We start from the raw sequence: 16,861 nt of genomic DNA on the forward strand, positions 1-16,861 counted from the left end.
CTTTACTTGAAACATGTGGTACAGAACAAAATTTCAACTTAGGTTTTTGTAATTTGGTGCACTGCAGGACTCTTTAGCAAACTACAGGTGTGCAAAAGACAACTTAAAAACCTACTTACAAGACTTTTTTCACTTACTTCACTACTCTTTTCTTGTCTACATATTCCTAACCCCCTTCCCCACCTCCCGAGAAATCAGCGTTCTCTCCTATTTTAAGCCAGTTGGTAGAATAACCCTTTTGCCAGTTGAATTTTCAAGGAATCCGAGTTATTAAGGTGCTAATGAGAAGTGCTACAGACAGTACATTTTACCACTTAATTACTACCTGAAAAGGACAACACAGCTTTACTATCTTTTCATTGCCTTCAACCCTCACCAAAAGAGAGCAATCAACCAATACTTCGTTAAAAAAAAAAGTTCACAATTATTGTTGTACAAAGTCTCCCTTTAAGCAAGACTTAAACTATGAAATACAAATAAGCTTTTTATACTGTAAAAAAAGAACAAACAAACAAACAAACAAAAAACTAAGAAGTGCTATAATACTAATACCATTCACTAAGAACAAAGCACAAAACAAAGACATCTACAACTAATATTCTTATAACTATCAGTACTTCTTTGTTCACTTACCTATGACACAAGATCTAACGATTCTAGAAGAGAACATTTCCTCTTTACAGGCTTCCACTGTTTTTCACATTTCAAATAATTGTTAAGGACACCATCTTCTAAACATTCTTCAGTCGTAACAGATGATGAAAAAGCTGTTCCTCTTGTTTTTAACCTCTTTTTGGGTTGCCCATTTCTAGCAGAATTGTTCTTGCCATCTTGTCCAGGTATTGTTGCCATTTTCTGAATTGGTGAAGGTCTACAACAAGGCATCCTGTTTTCTTTTGCACACAGCATAATTTTTGGGAGTTCACTTGTGGACTTGTTCTTGGGTGTAGACCTACAGACCAAGTGATGACGTGAGGATTTGTAGAACTTGGTGGTTTTCCTGTTAAGCTGTGTATCTATTGTTACATCTGCAGGGCAGACTTTAGATTTTTCTTTCCAATCACTTATCACCTCAACAGCCCATCCTTTAGTAACTGTAAAGTCTTTCTCCTGCTTGAACTCTTCAAGCTGTTGTTGACAGGAGACAGAACAATATGCCTCAATAATAATAAAAACAATGATGCTCTGGGAATTTGTTTTGAGAGAGTTTATCAGAATCATCTGATCCATATGACAGTGATCATGTGGCTGGGGTGGTGGACTCAGGATGGGGAAGTAAAGGTTACAGCCAGCCTTCCTCAAAAGTCCCAATAACTTAACAGGCCCAAATTCATATTTTAAAACCATTAATAAAGGAATGAAAAAGCAAGTTCTGGCACCCTAACAGCTCCTTTTTGTTTCTTTAACTGAGGGTTTATTGAATAATTTTGAAAAATTTGAAACTCTCATCTTGAATGAAAACAGAACACCTTTACAGGCCTGTTTAGTTGGGTCCTTTGAGAAATGGTCCCATGGTCATTGTGTTTTGCTTTTGGGGAAGACACCTCATTCTCACAGCTGTCAAGGAAAGTTAAGTTACTACAGTGAAGGTAAAAGGTAAAGGTAACTTCAACAATCAAACCAGGTCGCCCATCTGGCCAGAGTTTATCCTGGTCTTTGTAGCATGAGGGGATTAGGAGTATTATCATCCTTGCTTGATTAGAAATTTGTTTGTTTGCAGGTTACAATAACACCCCACCTGCATTTTGCCAGGCTTCCCTCATTTACAATTTTTGGCCAACCATTTATACCCCCACTCAGAGACAGGCACTATGAGGTTTCAGTATCTTGCCCAAAAACATATCATAATGATCTTACTAGATTTCAAAATTACACCTCTCAACATCGAGTCCAGTATGAGGTTGTTGCTAGGTGCCATGATACATGCTACAGAAACTGGGAAGAGTATCACAGCACAATACATTTCAATTGTGTGTCCTACATGTTTCTACATCTTCTTAGTCAACATTTTAATTTTAAGCTTTAATATCTAGACATAGTTGAATTTTTAACATTGTAATGCATAATTGAAAAATTCATATTGATAATTGGACAATACAAGTCAATAAATTATTATTATTATCATTACTAAAAACAAAACCAAAGAATTCAAAACAGCCAATCAGAAGAAAGGAAAATTATAACAGGAGCCAAAAACAAAACAAAGTAGAAAACAGAAAAACTGCTTAAAAAGTTGGAAAGTGTGAGTGGCAAAGTTGCAATTGGTTTTAATTTTGAAACTAGTGATGCAAGTTTTCTGAACCAATCACATAGCAAAGTAAATGATCACCACAGCAATTCTAGACTAGTATCAACATTCAATTCAAAATTGCTCTTAAAACTTCACTACCACATAAACCGTATGACCACTTACATCTAGTGCTAGACACAGGGTTGTGTCTCTTATAAGCTGCGGAACTCCATGACCAAATGATATTCTTGTGCCTGACAGATTTAAAGCACTCAAGGAATGCAACTTGGCTATGTGCTTCACACTTTCATCTGTTATATTTGGATTCAAGGATAAATCCAACACTGAAAGCTTTCCAAGTCCACTTTTGAAAAAGCGCCGAGGTAAGGTAAGGTGTCTCACACCAGCATCAGAGAGACAGTTATCTTTGAGACTAAGGCTTTTCAAGCTGGGTGAAAAAAATCAATCAATAATTACCAGTAAAAGTATAAATCTATCATGATTGCATGTATAACTTTTGTGTCATAACACATGAAGATTTTTAGAAATTTAATTAAAATTTATACTCTAAGAAAACTTGATCATTCCAATTACACACAAATTATCCAAAACACCATTTGAAGAAACTGGAGGGAAGCGGTTATATTCAGCTGAAAACAATACAAAATTTATTATATAAAAAAACATCCCCTTTCACATTGTTGAGACTTTTGTAATGACAATTTTTTTTCCAAACCACCTCAAGGTCCTCTCACAAATTGTGCAGACAGGACTTTAAAGGATAAGGCAAGAAGATGCCTGCCTGAGAAGATTGTTATAAAGCAAAGCACCCCCAATTTTCCTAAACTCTCCACTCTCTTTCCTTTTGACTATTGTTCACCCCCTTGCTACAAATTTCACATTTTACCCAGCCTTCTGCTACTGTTAAAATCAAAGATGGCAGCTGTAGCCTATACCAAGAAACTGCTGACCACTGGCTTGCCATTATGCTGATATGCATGCTATCCCAAGATCTAGTTAAAGTAATTCTCCCTTCAGGCTGATAAATAATTATAACAGCTGTAGTTGCAAATTAATAAAGAGAATTTGGTACTGCAATAAATGTACTTACTTGTGTAAATGAGCAACATATGATAACAGCTCATGTGTATCTCCAAGACGACAATGACTGACATCAAGCTCCGTCAGGCATACAAACAGTTGAAGATATTCCAAATAGTTACTTGTAAAGACATGTGCTGAACTAAGTGACAGCTTTGATAACACCAATTCACCATACGCTTCACAAAATATCCTCATATTCCTGGGATCTGATTCAAATCCATCATTCTCTTGGACTTTTTGGAAAAGTTGTTCCCCAACAATGTCTGGAAACCCTTCTAATGATTCCACCATACATATGTTTTTGGCAACAAAATCCAAGCAAATAAGAAACAAGGATTGAGGATTTTGGATGTTGTTATCAATGATAAATGAACAATTTGCTCCTGTGAATGACAAAAAATGAAAAAATTATTACCTTATACAGGTAATTTTTCTGTAGGCGATGTGATGGTGGATACACCACCATGGAGAATATAGAAGCACAACAGCAAAGAGCATTAAATCCATTTATGAGAAATTATCACAGTTTCTTCTGTTTCAGTTTAAGAAAATTAATGATTCCATGTTGCTATCCATCTGTTCTGTAATAGATCACAGATGACATCAACATGTGATAAGAACAAAAAAATTGCACAAGATGCGTTACCAAGTGTGTCACTGATATTTTAACCACATTTGATATCTTCTGTGATCTATTATAGTGATAGCACAGACCCATGTAAAATAAAATCTATTTGTTTCATATGATAGTAAAGTAAAATTTTTAATATGATATCACCATCTGTGCATTTGACCTCCTACAACTCATAAGTAAAAGGCAATAAAAATGCATGTACAATTCAGCTTATCATGTAACAGATTATATTTTTCCCTCTCTTGCCAAATACTGATTTCTCTTCAACATTTCATTATGTAGTCAAATAGATGAGTAATGAGAATTATTTTAAAATATAAGCTACAAGTTCTTGTTTGATTGAAGACCACATTCTCTTCAGAACCGACATTGCCAAAATTATGTCGCATGGCGGGGGAGTATCAAAAGCTACATCTTTTCAGTGAAAGGGTGAACTTCAGGAGAGAAATTATTTGAAAAATCTTAAATTTGCTTTCAGATCACGCCATTTTGTCTACCAATAATTTATTTTCTTTTGTAAGAATCAACATAACTATGACAATGATGAAACCGGTGAAAAGATACATTATCTTTTGACCCTTTTACTTCTAAGACCGAATTTCTCATTACTGTACCAATACAATATCAAGCAGACAGGTGTGCGAAAAACCAAAACTATAAAATTAGTCGATTATTACATAATGCAATAGCAAATTATCCGAACTAACATTTTAAGAATTGCATATTAGACAGTGAGAATAATTACTAATGAAATCTTGGAAGTCAAAGAGTCGAATATTTTTCTCCAACGTTCCACCCAAGATTTCATGAAATATTGCCAAATAACTGCTCGAGGAGATCACCTTGTGTAAACGCAAACGTACGGTAAATGCCGAGTACAGTATACATTATTGGATACAAAAATAAAGAAAATCATTGCCATTAACAAAAATAAAAAATGAAAAGCCAGTACCTTTGGGGACATTATTTTTGAAGGAATTACTGTTCTTGCAGCCTATCGAAAAGCCAGGTGGTGAAACTACTCGGCCGTATTTGTTTCTTGTGTAAACCACACCAACATCGCTCCAACTTTCAAAGACGTCTCTTGCGAACCCTTCAAACGACATAGCTGCAGAAAGGCGAGTGGAATATCTTTTGTGATGGAAATGTTGGTGATCTCAACAGATACCAAAACATTACGATGCGAAAACATGCGCGTTTTGTATTTTCCCGCCATGCTGCGCGTTGCGGTATACGGATCGAGAAAGGATTGGGATGGAGTTGTTCGATTTCATCGAGCTTTTTCGAGAGTAGTTTTAATTTAAGCCTGGGGCAATAGCAGTGAAAAAACTTCAAACACTATTATCTTGTATTTTCCTATCCTATTTCGACCGTTTGCCAAAATCTAGCCCTCCGAATACTTTTGCTGAGAAAAACCCTCCCCCTCCCCGTTAGGGCTCTTTCTATTTCCCGCCATTTCCGCGGAGCGCGCGAGTGTTCTTCATGGTTTCTAATCGGTTTCAGTCACGGCTGCTATGAACGTCGTGCACGAGGACACTACTTGTCCTAAAAAATGAGACGGAAAAAACCGCAATTACATGGAAGTTCCTGTCTAAAGTTGAAATAATCGTCACAAGCCAACTTTTTAGGCCATATTGCACTTAGAGATGATCAACGAGCGGCAGCACTTGGACTCGTCGAATGATTGCATTATCTATCCACTCGTTTGCCACTTCTCCAGGAAAGCAAGAACCCATATGTAAGTAATTACTGGTAGAAATTGTCTTTTTCACCTTATTTAAAGATGAATAAGAAACTTGAATTGATACAGCCAAATAACCACATTTGGTCATGATTGACATAAACACTAATTACACGCGGCATAAATTTTCTTCACAACAATTGTATCCAAACGGCCTGCCAGTCCAAACCAAAATACGATGTGATCGCGCTGAGCGATGCGAGGGGGTGATAACAAACTCTAATACAACTCATGGAAACACGTTATTTGACACTTAAAGAGTGAGCTGCCTTTGTCTGACTCTTCTTCACTCGGAAGAACTTCTCAATTCTCATCCGACACAAAGGAAGTATCTTTTACGGAAAGAAGTCACAACTTACGCAAAGAACTATTGTTACCCTTTCATTTTCACGATTAACAAGTAGTGTACACAAGCGATATGACTGACAGTTTGGCGAAGTCTCAAGTCCTACTTATGAAGCCAACTTTAATTTATTTAAATTCAAGAAGAAGAAGAAGAAAACATGATTTAGCCGTCACGCGGTTCAGAGTCAGGAAGATTGCGAAAGAATTTAGGGGTCGAGGTCCTAGGGCTTCAACAACTAGATGTAGAAAAAATTCAAAGCGCCCAGTAGGAGCAGTTGTCTTATTTTACACTGTAAACAATAACTAAGACATCAATTTTTTAAGTTCTCCGGTTTAATTTAAGCTCCGACTTTGATACAACTTTAAGTTAGTAAATTTGAAAAATTATGATATCTTCAAGCACGCTATCTTTTAACACAACACAACTAAGCCCGTTTGTTAGTGGATTACACTCGAACACAGATTGATTAAAAGAGTGAATTAAGTAAAAACAAATGAATGAATTAAGAAATTAACTGAAATTATCATTTCGGTTTTATCATGTGTGAGACTCCCTTGTTCCTTCGTTCTCCTGCGCCGCAGTTTGCGACATTTCCATGTCATTTTGATGAAGTCTAGATCTGCAAAAAATTGTCATGAATGAATTCCGAAATTGTTTCACTCTCCATCCGTAAAGAAACGGGTTCGCAATGGAACTCACACACAACAGGAAATCTGAAAACTTATTTGTCACAAAAAACCACGAACTCTCGAGGCAGCTTTCACAGTTTGACTCAATTTTTGTCAAAACAAGGTATGGAATCTGTGTCAGAACCAAAACTAAAAGAATCAGGAAAGTTGTGAAGGCAAACTCCTTTTCGCGTTGCAAATTTCGGCTATGTTGTTCGGCTTTCCGTCCTGGAATCTCTTCTCCAGGAAAAAGCTTTCTTCTCTTTCGGATGATTAAGTAAATAACACAGTTTACTGCCGCAGTAGAAGAGAGTGCAAATGTTACGTGAAGATGCACATCTATAGAATCATAGATTTCCTCCGGAATGTCAGTGAGCTGAAGTAAACTGAAAACCAAACAGTAGAGCCAAATTGAGATGACCATGATGATAGAATGGAAGTTCTTTACAGAGCAGCGATAAAAAAATGGGAAGGCAACCGCAGTAAGTCTGTCAACAGACAAAGCAACCACAAGCACTGTAGCAGAGTTATCGATAAAGTAATCCATAACGTAGTCAAACGAGTTCTGGCTGTCTTGGTTTTTAACACAGTAAAACTCATTCTTAGCAGAGGTGGTGTCACCAATAGCTCCTACGGTAAAATCAGTAATAGCTAGTCCAGTGATTAATACCGCAAATGGTCGCCTAAAACACTTAAGTGGATCTCTGTATATAACAAACAAGAACAGGCCATTGATCATGATTGTGAAAACCGATGCAGCTAAGTAGAGAGCTCCTACTGTAGAACATACACCGATGCGTAAATTTTCAGGAATATTGGAGAATACTTTATCTTCCATAATTGAAACACTGAACGGAGCGAAGTGTTTTGACTCATTAAGACGATGATATTCAAAGTTCACATAAATAAATAAATACAGCGTGTCTCGCGAAGAAATTAATAGATCGGCTGATTTCCAGGACAAATCATCGGTATTAGGCTGGACGGTTTTTCTATGTCGATGATTTATACTTTATATCTAGATGTTATTTGATAGCTGTAGGCCTTTTATTAACAGAGGATAGTACAATTCACATTTTTATTTGAAAGTTGCATTGAAAAATTGCCATTAATTAATTATACTGGCAAACAGTCATGAGCTCACCAATTTTTAATAAAATTTCAAAGCAGGTGCTGAATATTAACTCTCTTTCGAAAACTGTTTGAACAGGCTCATCGGTAGGATAATTCACTTTGCCCAATAGCCCGCTCACCGCTGAGAAGCTGTCGGATTTTGTATCGAGTCTGTGTTGAGAAAAAAGAAAATGATATAAAAGTTAGTATAAAGTGAATGTACGTCTTCTTTTGTGAACTTGGGACAGCTGTGGCAAATGGAAATTCACTCCATACGAGAAACAATCCCCCAACAAATTATGTTGGAAATTACTAATCAAGAGGAGTCAGTTTTTTTTATTTTTTTGTCGAAATGTTTACATTCCCGAAAGTTTGCCCTGATATCACCATTGGCAACCAGATAATAATGCAGAGATAAAAAAAGGTAAAAAAATAAATAAACTAGTGAATCAAGTTTTTGCTTGAGATTTGTGGAGAACTTCTACGCACGTACTACGGGTGGCTTTCATAATCGAACCGAGAATCGAACAGATCGAGATGTTATTATTTGAGAAAAAATACGCGAGCTTTCCTCGTCAAGAGAAAAACTATGTGAATAATAAGTGTAATAAAGGAAATTTTATTTTTATTTTTTCCATGAAGTTGCAGTAGTAAAAAGCGATTTAGGAAAGAAAAAGTTTTATGCCCCGTGTGAGGATCGAACTCACGACCTTCAGATGTCGCACAGGATTATGAGACTGACGCGCTGCCTACTGCGCTAACGAGGCACCCTAAAAGTTAAAGAGTGAAATTTACTTAATAAACACATTACATAGCAGTGCATGACCCTTATACGGGGTTTATAAAGTATACTGGGCATTTTTTTCCCCCCTTGCTTGAAAATGCTTTTAAAAATACCAAGATTTTAGCATTCCTCTCGCCCAGTCCTTTTTCTAAATCCTTGTTTCCAGGATCCACTCTTTTCCTACCTGTGGAAGGGTGAGAGAGCCCCGGGAACGAGTTGGAACAACAAGGAGCGAGAGTCCCAACAAAACACATGCATCGTAATAAGAAGAACAATCAATAAGGAATATCAAATTGTCTTGCTTGTGTTCTTCCCAAAGTTTTATTTTTTCCCCCATTTATTTTCGTGATAAGACCCTTAAGACCCTTGTACTCTACTCTGATTTCAAACAAAAGAAAGATGTTCAATAAATCATTTGAAAAGAAATACAAATGAAATATTAGTCGGTACAAACATTTCTTCAAATGACAAGACTCATTTGAAACGATGAAAGGAAACAATGATCAAGTCTACGCCTGCAATTCATTCAATGAACGCAGCCAAGGGGCCGGTTCTTCAAGAGGTGATGATCACTGACCCAGGATTTAAATTCAAACTTAGTAATGATTCATCTTGTATAAAATTGTATAAATGGGAACCCTCCTGATGCGGTTCCTTTCATTTCTTGATTACGAACTTATTAAAACGGATCATGCGGGTCAACCGATTCCCATTCGCTATTTCCACGAAATAACAGATGCATGAACGTTGAATAGTTGTGAATATAAGCGAGTTAATATTTCATAAAGGACTTCATCCGATAACACCATTGTAGGACTTTTACACGTTGTTTATCATTAAATCGATTTCGAATATTCCCATAAAGTGCAGTCATTAAAGGCTGCACAATAATGACACGCTTTGAAGTTTTTGTGTTCTCTTTTTGCTAACCGACGTTAATTTAAATTTTGTTTTAGGCATGTGTGAGTGTTACAGCTCTAGTACATATTTACACGGAGTTAAAGTATTTTATGAAACATTTCCTTAAATAGTGAAAGAATATGCTTCCTTTTAATTAGTTACCGGATCTGCCTAAGAATGTGTCTAATTGACCGAGAGTATTCAGCTATACGCCTCAGGATTAAAACAGGGTTGAAAACGCTACTCAAAAATAACAAAACTAAACTCGTACTATTTAAAACTATGAACCATCGCTTCGTGATACAATCATCACACGTTACTTCCATAAACTTCACGGCGTAAAACAGAAACAAGGACAATAAAACTGGTAGCAAAACACTGAATAAAGTCACCAACAATTTGTAAACCATCTGAGAATTTCTCTTTCTTGATTCGCTGGCAAATATCTGAGCGACTGGTAACCCACTATTGATAACCGAGACACGGGCTTGCTTCTTAAAATTTCTCAGCCTTGCCGTGCACGATATGAGGATTCCACAGACTGGGAGGATAATAAATACGTGGAGGTAGATCATGTAGAACAACGTTTTCGATATGTCGAGGAACAGCAGCGAGCAAAACCCGAAACAAGTAACCGCTGCTGTAACGCTAACGATTTTTGCTCGCTGTAGTGTAAACCACCTTTTGTTTAAATGTGGGTGGAGTACGGCTGTACATCGTTCAGTTGATATGGCACATAAACACAATGTGGCAGTTCCAATAATGAAATCTTGCATGAAAGCCTCCAGATGGATCACCGCCGAAGGAAGAGGGTTTTCAGGGTTATGTCCTCGGAGAATACTTAAAATGCCAGTAAACGGTGACACTATCATTCCCACCAAGACGTGTGTTATAGTTAATGCGATGTTGAAGACGTTTGTCGGTTTATTAAGGCACTTCAGAGGATCCCTTTTGACAACGTAAAGGATAACAGTGTTTCCCAGAGAAGCAAGAAGTCCCATAACAATAAAGATAACACCAAAGATCATGTAGACATCCTTGTTAGAGTTTTCAACAATTTTGTGACTGGAAGTCCCAGAGTCTGTGTTCGTATCAGCCATTTCAATCGATGAACATCAAAGTCTTAATTATTCTTCCTTGACTGACAGCTTACAGAGGAGTATATGAAAAGAAATGTCAAACGGGACTCTCAGTTTATGTTTTCTCAGCTTTCTCTGTTTTCAGAGGCTACTACAACGAACTGTAGAGACTATGTTAACGCTGTCAGCCTTATACAAATATTTCTGGGTTTGACTCTTCCAAACATTTCAAAATTAGAATGTTTCGTTGATGTGTTGATTAACATCGATTCAAAATTTCGAGAAGCAATCAAGAACAATGGCACTCTATATGTGGCAAAAGTTAAACGTAAAGTTCAATTTTAAAAAAAAAAAACTGGCCAATATGCTATAATTAATTTTCCTATGCGAGAAAATCATTTTCAGATTCAAAGAGTGATTCGCTCTTACTATGAACCATCTGCGCCTCGTTTATATAGGTTATTATGAAAACTTGGCAGATGACACGAAATTGAAAAAAGAAGTATCATTGTCAGCTACCGCTGGGAGTAAATTGGTCTTTTTAGATTAGAACAGGATAAATCCGCTCGTTTATCTGCATTGATTTGGAACAAAGAACAGGAACAGTTCAGAATATTAACCTGCTATCGAAAGTATCGTTTGTATCTGTAATGAAGTGATTGGTGATTCTTCATGACATTGAAATTTCATTTTCTTTCCTGTCCTTCTTAATTTGACTGTTTATTTCTCTTCCAGTCATCATTTTTCGTTCTACACCATAAAAAGAGATACGTATGACCTTAGGGTATGACCTTAGGAAAGTTGCTGAGGGAATTTGCTAAATAGAACAAAAACAAAAAACAAAATCTTTTTTCTTTGTAACAGTGTCAGCGCAGGGTTTTCAAATTGGATTTTATCAGGTTGGAGAAAATTAGTGCGTGTTTTTAGAGACAAATTTCCAAGATTTGGCGGTGAAATTTCTCCACTGAAGTGCAAATTGACACAATTCTTTTAAATGCAAAATTACAAGAATTTTATTTACGATGCGCAAAACATTAGCTGAGGGTTTTGAAATAAAGTGCTAAGGTTGTAAAAAATGTGTCGTTCTTTTTCAAGAGAAGCAAATACTCACTTGTTAGGAAGACATCAGATGTCAGCTTAATTTTTTTATATCCTTTTTTTTTTTTTTTCGGTGGAGAATATAGTTCTGTCTTTCAAGACCCTTTAAATGAGTTTTGGGTATTGTGGTGTCATCAATTATTCGTTCTCCACATTTCTGAATTTTTTTAATTTAAAGGGAACTTTCATGTTTCAATACCAAGCATTTCTTTTGGCAGGAGAACACAATATCACAGCACTTTTGAGACATATCTTGTATCAAGAGATATTCTTGCTCGTACTCAGGGGGACATGGCTCATGTTCTCCATGAGAAAAGCACTTTAGCTCCTTTGAATGTTTACATTCTAAAACTGATACACAATCTGCTTACATGCTGGCTTTTTACGCAAGTGTATTCGACATTTTGTTTTTGGAAATTGGATTATTCATTAACCTCACTCGTACGCATGTATCCTAAGCTTATCCTACGAGGTTAGTGGCGCTAGAGGTCCTTGGATAACAGGTTTCACCTTGTTGAGACAAAGAACGCTGTATTACATATCATTTGAATTTGATTTCTTTTACTGTCTACCATGTACTTTTCTCGAAACATTTATCTCTAAAATTACTGTTTGACTATCTCTTTATTAAAAGCTGAAATTATTATACTCCTATCCCATCCACCAAATCTAATAAACTAGGGAAACTTTTGAGTTATTTACAATTAAAAACCCTTCTTTGCTGCGATGTAATTTTAAAGCAGGGAAAGTTTAAATAATTATATTGGTACGAGGAAACGCTACCTTATCTAATCTTTAATTCATCACCCTACAAGGACGTCAGACTTTCACAATTAAACGGTTTCATCCCTCACTTTTGACTTACCTCTCTCCATGTGCTTCAAAATAAGCCTGCCTTTGGTAATATAATGTAACCCTTTTCAACTTAACATGGGTAATTATATTCCCTATACTGTTCTTTTTAGATTTCCCATGGTACTTTTGATACTGTCAAGGAGAATTTGTTTGACAATCAGGAGCGTCTTAGATTGGTGATTTTTTCCATTATTTTTCTGATCTATACATTTGATTCAAGGTTGATAATATAAAAAGAAATTAGATACCAGTCACTTTAAGGGGTTGAGAGGTTTTAACAAAGTTATTAACTAGTATTTCCATGAAGTTGTGTTTTTTACGCTCCAAAAGATAACTCTGTGAATAGAAATCTTGAGTGCAATTATTTCAACGAAAGCTATCTGCTGCGTTTGGTGAATGGTTTAGAGGTCAGTGATGAGATTTTAAATAAATTTTGACGTTTTACAATGATTATGAAATGATTATTTACAGCTAAATTGATGGACTATATGCATGATCAGATGACTTAAGATTCTTTGTTACAACTGAAGTTGTCCCAGCTAACAACTTCAGTTATTTTACAAGTTTGTTCGGGTAATGTTTGGTTTGGTTTATCAACCCACTAGATAAAACCAAATTGTTTTTGTGTTTGTATGTTTACTGATGACTTTTCATGCCTGCCTCCTTGTAGGGCGACACAGGAGAATGAGATAAGCCGCTGACAAGTTGGTTTCTAATCACACCGGCAATGGATGTATGATGCAGAATTTTTGAAAAGAACAAAAATTCCAGGTCATTAGCATTTACTGCTCGAAGTCCCATCAACTTGAGGAGAATTTTTCCAAATCTGAACGCCTCATTGGGAAAACGATTCTTACAATAACGCTCCATGGCAGACAGAACAACTTCTTGGCTTGTTTCTGCATCGGGCAGACAACGAGCCTCTGCACTATCTGGAAACGAAACAAAGAATAAAGTGAGTGTGCTGTGCTAATGATCACCAAAAGGAAAACTATAATTCTGAATATAACTAGTGTCTTAAGTTGTGTTTGTAATTAACAAGTGATTTATCTGATGGGTGGATATTCAGTGGTTTTTATTCAGATTTTTTCAAATAACTTTATTGCTATTTATTTCGATCTGATGGAAGGCGCCGACTGATTGACTAGCACCAATTGAATAGAAATGCTCTCCAAAAAATGGTAAGTGGCATATTGTCATAAGGGAGGCGAAATGTCATCGAAGTTGAAAGGGAAGAAACGTGGTCTTAAGTAATTTGGGTCTTAAAGGGTTAAAGTCGCATCCTTTTCAATACCAACCTGAAGAAAACAACACCATTACTTTCAGGCATGCGTATTCGGCCTCCTCTAAACCACGCAAGCGTAACAAGCACTCGTGAAAACTGGCTAGCGTCTGCTTCAGTCGAAGCTTCCTCTCGTTGCACATTCCCGCGCATGTCTCAATCTCGTAAGAGAGCGCGACAGAATCGATTTGCAGATCATATTGTGCAGCGACTAAAATAAATAGATCACCCCAGCAACATCTCAGCATGGCGTACTGTTCACAGATATCCAGGTTTGAAAACATAGGCACGTGCTTGGTCCACTTCAAGGCAGCAGAAAATAAGGTCCATATTTTATGGCATGGAGTGGATTCCAAGGTTGGGGAACTGGGAGCAGCAGTTATGGAGGCTCTGCTGCCTCTTTCTAACTGGGTAAGGAGCGTTATAAGGTCATACTGAGAGGTAAATGATTTTGATGATCTTGACAGGTAGGAATACTTTGTGGGCCGTCCTCTTCTGATGGCTGAGATAAAAACAAAAACCAAAGAATTAATTTTGCAGGAATTGAAAAAGCAGTTTACTAATTTTTTTTAACCAAATTACTAGCCTAAGTTCTTTTTCGACATGCTATAAACAGGATTGTTCATTCTTGTGTTTTAAAAGATAAATACCAAATACTAATTATCGTTTCTTCTCAGGAATTGCACTGGATATTGAAGGAAAATATTTGTTTTTAAATACATTTGCGTATTTTGTCTTCAAAGAAGAATATGAAATTGGACAAGATTTGATAGGAAAGACATGTATCTTTTTGCCAGGACTGTTAAAAATAAATACCTCTTTTGAATAGATATAATATCATGAACTCCTTAAATATTAATGCTAAAACCTGAAGTTAACAGATTCATGAATTCTTAAAGCGATAACCATTTCAATGGCAGAGATGCGATTGAATAAAACTGGATATTTCAGAGAAGACATTCTTAAAATTACCTTTTTAAAGATTTTACATCCAATCTGCATTTCTTTACGAACATACTTACTAAGCGCACAATTAGAACGACATAATTAACCTTAATAATCTAGCAGGTCTTTGTAAATTTCGTCAAAGTCCTCTTGGCTAATAGCTTTGCTCTGCTAATGCGCATGAAGGAATATAAGAATATGTGGGAAAATTGCTGGTTTAAAATTCACTGAAGATAGGATTTTGTTTTCAAGCGTCACAAAACAGAATCAAGCATTCAAGTAGAGGTAACTGGACATGCTGCGGTATGGGTACCCTTATGGAACAAACGAAAACGTGTGTATTTGTGAAAATCATCCTACGCAACGGATTATTCGCCAGAAGAAAAAAAGGAAAGACATAGTTCCTCTCCCTATACTTAACTGCTGGTATAAAAATGGAAAAAAGAGACTAACAGAAATTCCAAAACGTTTTAAAACCAAATAATTTTTTCCATTGTCACTGATTCGAAATTCAGCATTCTGTCTTTTTGAAGATCAAACACTGACAGGAAAAGAAATGGAAAAAGATCTTTGAAACTGAATTGAACTCGCTACTCTTTGTAAACTTAGAGTTAGGTCGCTATTGCTTTCTAATTTTAACGGGTTGGTTGGGGAGTAGGGAGATAAATAATCTCCCTTTCTTGAAGATTCATGAAGAGTCATGAAAACTTTGTCGTCTTTTAAGACAACATATAGTTTAAGTAAATAGAACATTCTCTTACATGTAGTTATCCATGAATTGTCTGGGGAAGCTTAGTCGCTACTATCATGGTTAAAGCGGTAAAAGATGCCAGACGACTAGACAGTATCGCAATATATACATATAAAATGGGTTATGTTCTGCTAGGATTTAAGTGATAATGTGATAGCTTTTTGAAATGTAGGTACATAAAATTTTATGCCGTGCATACAAGGGTTCTGATAATTCAACATCTCTGTTGCTAACTAAACTTACTGTGAACAGCGTTTGGAGATATAGCCGGGGGAAAGAATACATGATTTCAAAACGGCTCAGTAACTATTGGCCGAGCTTATGTCACAAAAATGAGAAAATTTGTAGTCGTTTTCGACAGTGGATACGAGGTGTTTTAAACTAGCAAGAATAAAACGAAACTTACCATCTCGCCTCATTCCAACTTGAACACATTTCTCGAATCTACAATGTTGACACTGCGTTCGGTTTTGGCGGTCGATGCGGCAATTTCCAGAAGACTCACAAGTGTAAGACAGCTTATAACGAACGGTTCGGTTGAAGAAACACTTGCACCCTTCACATGTGAATACGCCATAGTGGCGACCAGACGAAGGTGCGTTGCAGACGGCACAATCGATCGTCTTTTCTGGGTTATCGTACCAATAAACCTCATGGAGTTGCGACCAGGACATAGTTATTGGCTTTTCTAGGTTTAATAACTAGTTCTCTCAGTGCACGACCGCTAAGAATAACACACCCTGATTTCGGAGAGGAGTTAAGTGTGACATAAACCTTAATAAATGTTTAATGCATTACTTCTAGAGTTTTAATTGGAGGTTTTGGCGTGGAATTCACCGGTATGGGACAAAGGTGGTAAAGTCGCCAAAGGTGAAAAGGGTAAAATAGAGCATTGTTCGCAAAAAAAGTTCTCGATTGTTCCTTGCATTCCGTTGGACAAACTTCAAAGATTTTTTCCATAAAACAACGCAGTCTGTTTACTTATCATGCTTACTATTTAATCACTTATCATTTTACTTCATGGAACACACAGTCACATATCTGATATAATTAATTTATGTCGCTTATGAAAGGCACCATTCATCCATAAAGTCGACAGGCTCTTCAACACAAACAGTTTTCGATTCTTCTTGGGCAAGAATGAACTACATGGATGCATATGACTGAAGTGTTCTACTATGCTATATCAGCTTCATTGCAGAAACTACGTGCCTTTAAAACAGGATACTTCTCTCTCTCTTTTTGACGTTGATTTCACTTTAAATTGTTCTCTAAAAAGCCACGTGCCTTCGTGTTAATAATAGGGGGTATTGGTTTCTTTAGAATCAGTT

General features: G+C 36.5%; 4 protein-coding genes and 1 non-coding gene across 5 annotated transcripts; all 5 read right to left on the minus strand.

Moving 5' to 3' along the window:
- Positions 1 to 8: 8 nt before the first annotated feature.
- Positions 9 to 5,148, minus strand: LOC131771440 (leucine-rich repeat-containing protein 42). The gene is made up of 4 exons (XM_059087236.2): positions 4,921 to 5,148; positions 3,342 to 3,717; positions 2,414 to 2,678; positions 9 to 1,128 (listed from the first exon to the last, which is right to left on the minus strand). The coding sequence occupies exons 1-4, from the start codon at positions 5,072 to 5,074 to the stop codon at positions 634 to 636; spliced, it is 1,290 nt and encodes a 429-aa protein (XP_058943219.2). The 5' UTR covers positions 5,075 to 5,148; the 3' UTR covers positions 9 to 633.
- A 1,246-nt stretch (positions 5,149 to 6,394) lies between these two features.
- Positions 6,395 to 7,561, minus strand: LOC131771444 (proto-oncogene Mas-like). The gene has a single exon (XM_059087241.2). The coding sequence runs from the start codon at positions 7,559 to 7,561 to the stop codon at positions 6,593 to 6,595; it is 969 nt and encodes a 322-aa protein (XP_058943224.2). The 3' UTR covers positions 6,395 to 6,592.
- Positions 7,562 to 8,518: 957 nt separating this feature from the next.
- Positions 8,519 to 8,603, minus strand: Trnam-cau (transfer RNA methionine (anticodon CAU)). The gene is given in 2 exon segments: positions 8,519 to 8,554; positions 8,567 to 8,603. It is a non-coding gene; the product is annotated as a tRNA-Met (tRNA).
- Positions 8,604 to 9,097: 494 nt separating this feature from the next.
- Positions 9,098 to 10,620, minus strand: LOC131771445 (5-hydroxytryptamine receptor 2A-like). Its single transcript, XM_059087242.2, has one exon. It carries the CDS (start codon positions 10,618 to 10,620, stop codon positions 9,679 to 9,681), a length of 942 nt encoding a protein of 313 aa, XP_058943225.1. The 3' UTR covers positions 9,098 to 9,678.
- A 2,568-nt stretch (positions 10,621 to 13,188) lies between these two features.
- LOC131771489 (nuclear receptor subfamily 2 group F member 5) lies at positions 13,189 to 16,204 on the minus strand. Its single transcript, XM_059087294.2, has 3 exons — positions 15,937 to 16,204; positions 13,851 to 14,336; positions 13,189 to 13,484 (listed from the first exon to the last, which is right to left on the minus strand). Exons 1-3 carry the CDS (start codon positions 16,202 to 16,204, stop codon positions 13,189 to 13,191), a joined length of 1,050 nt encoding a protein of 349 aa, XP_058943277.1.
- Between the last annotated feature and the right edge of the window lie 657 nt (positions 16,205 to 16,861).

The sequence above is a fragment of the Pocillopora verrucosa genome, chromosome 12 (genome assembly GCF_036669915.1).
Source record: "Pocillopora verrucosa isolate sample1 chromosome 12, ASM3666991v2, whole genome shotgun sequence".
Lineage (NCBI taxonomy): Eukaryota > Metazoa > Cnidaria > Anthozoa > Scleractinia > Pocilloporidae > Pocillopora > Pocillopora verrucosa.

Coding starts and splice junctions, on each gene's coding strand:
- LOC131771440 (XM_059087236.2), bottom strand. CDS start 5,074: ATGTCGTTTGAAGGGTTCGCAAGAGACGTCTTTGAAAGTTGGAGCGAT. Junction 3,718..4,920: donor CAAAAATAATGTCCCCAAAG/GTACTGGCTTTT, acceptor TGTCATTCACAG/GAGCAAATTGTTCATTTATC. Junction 1,129..2,413: donor CCCTGTGTCTAGCACTAGAT/GTAAGTGGTCAT, acceptor TGTCAACAACAG/CTTGAAGAGTTCAAGCAGGA.
- LOC131771444 (XM_059087241.2), bottom strand. CDS start 7,561: ATGGAAGATAAAGTATTCTCCAATATTCCTGAAAATTTACGCATCGGT.
- LOC131771445 (XM_059087242.2), bottom strand. CDS start 10,620: ATGGCTGATACGAACACAGACTCTGGGACTTCCAGTCACAAAATTGTT.
- LOC131771489 (XM_059087294.2), bottom strand. CDS start 16,204: ATGTCCTGGTCGCAACTCCATGAGGTTTATTGGTACGATAACCCAGAA. Junction 14,337..15,936: donor AGTTGGAATGAGGCGAGATG/GTAAGTTTCGTT, acceptor TTTTTATCTCAG/CCATCAGAAGAGGACGGCCC. Junction 13,485..13,850: donor AATGGTGTTGTTTTCTTCAG/GTTGGTATTGAA, acceptor TTTCGTTTCCAG/ATAGTGCAGAGGCTCGTTGT.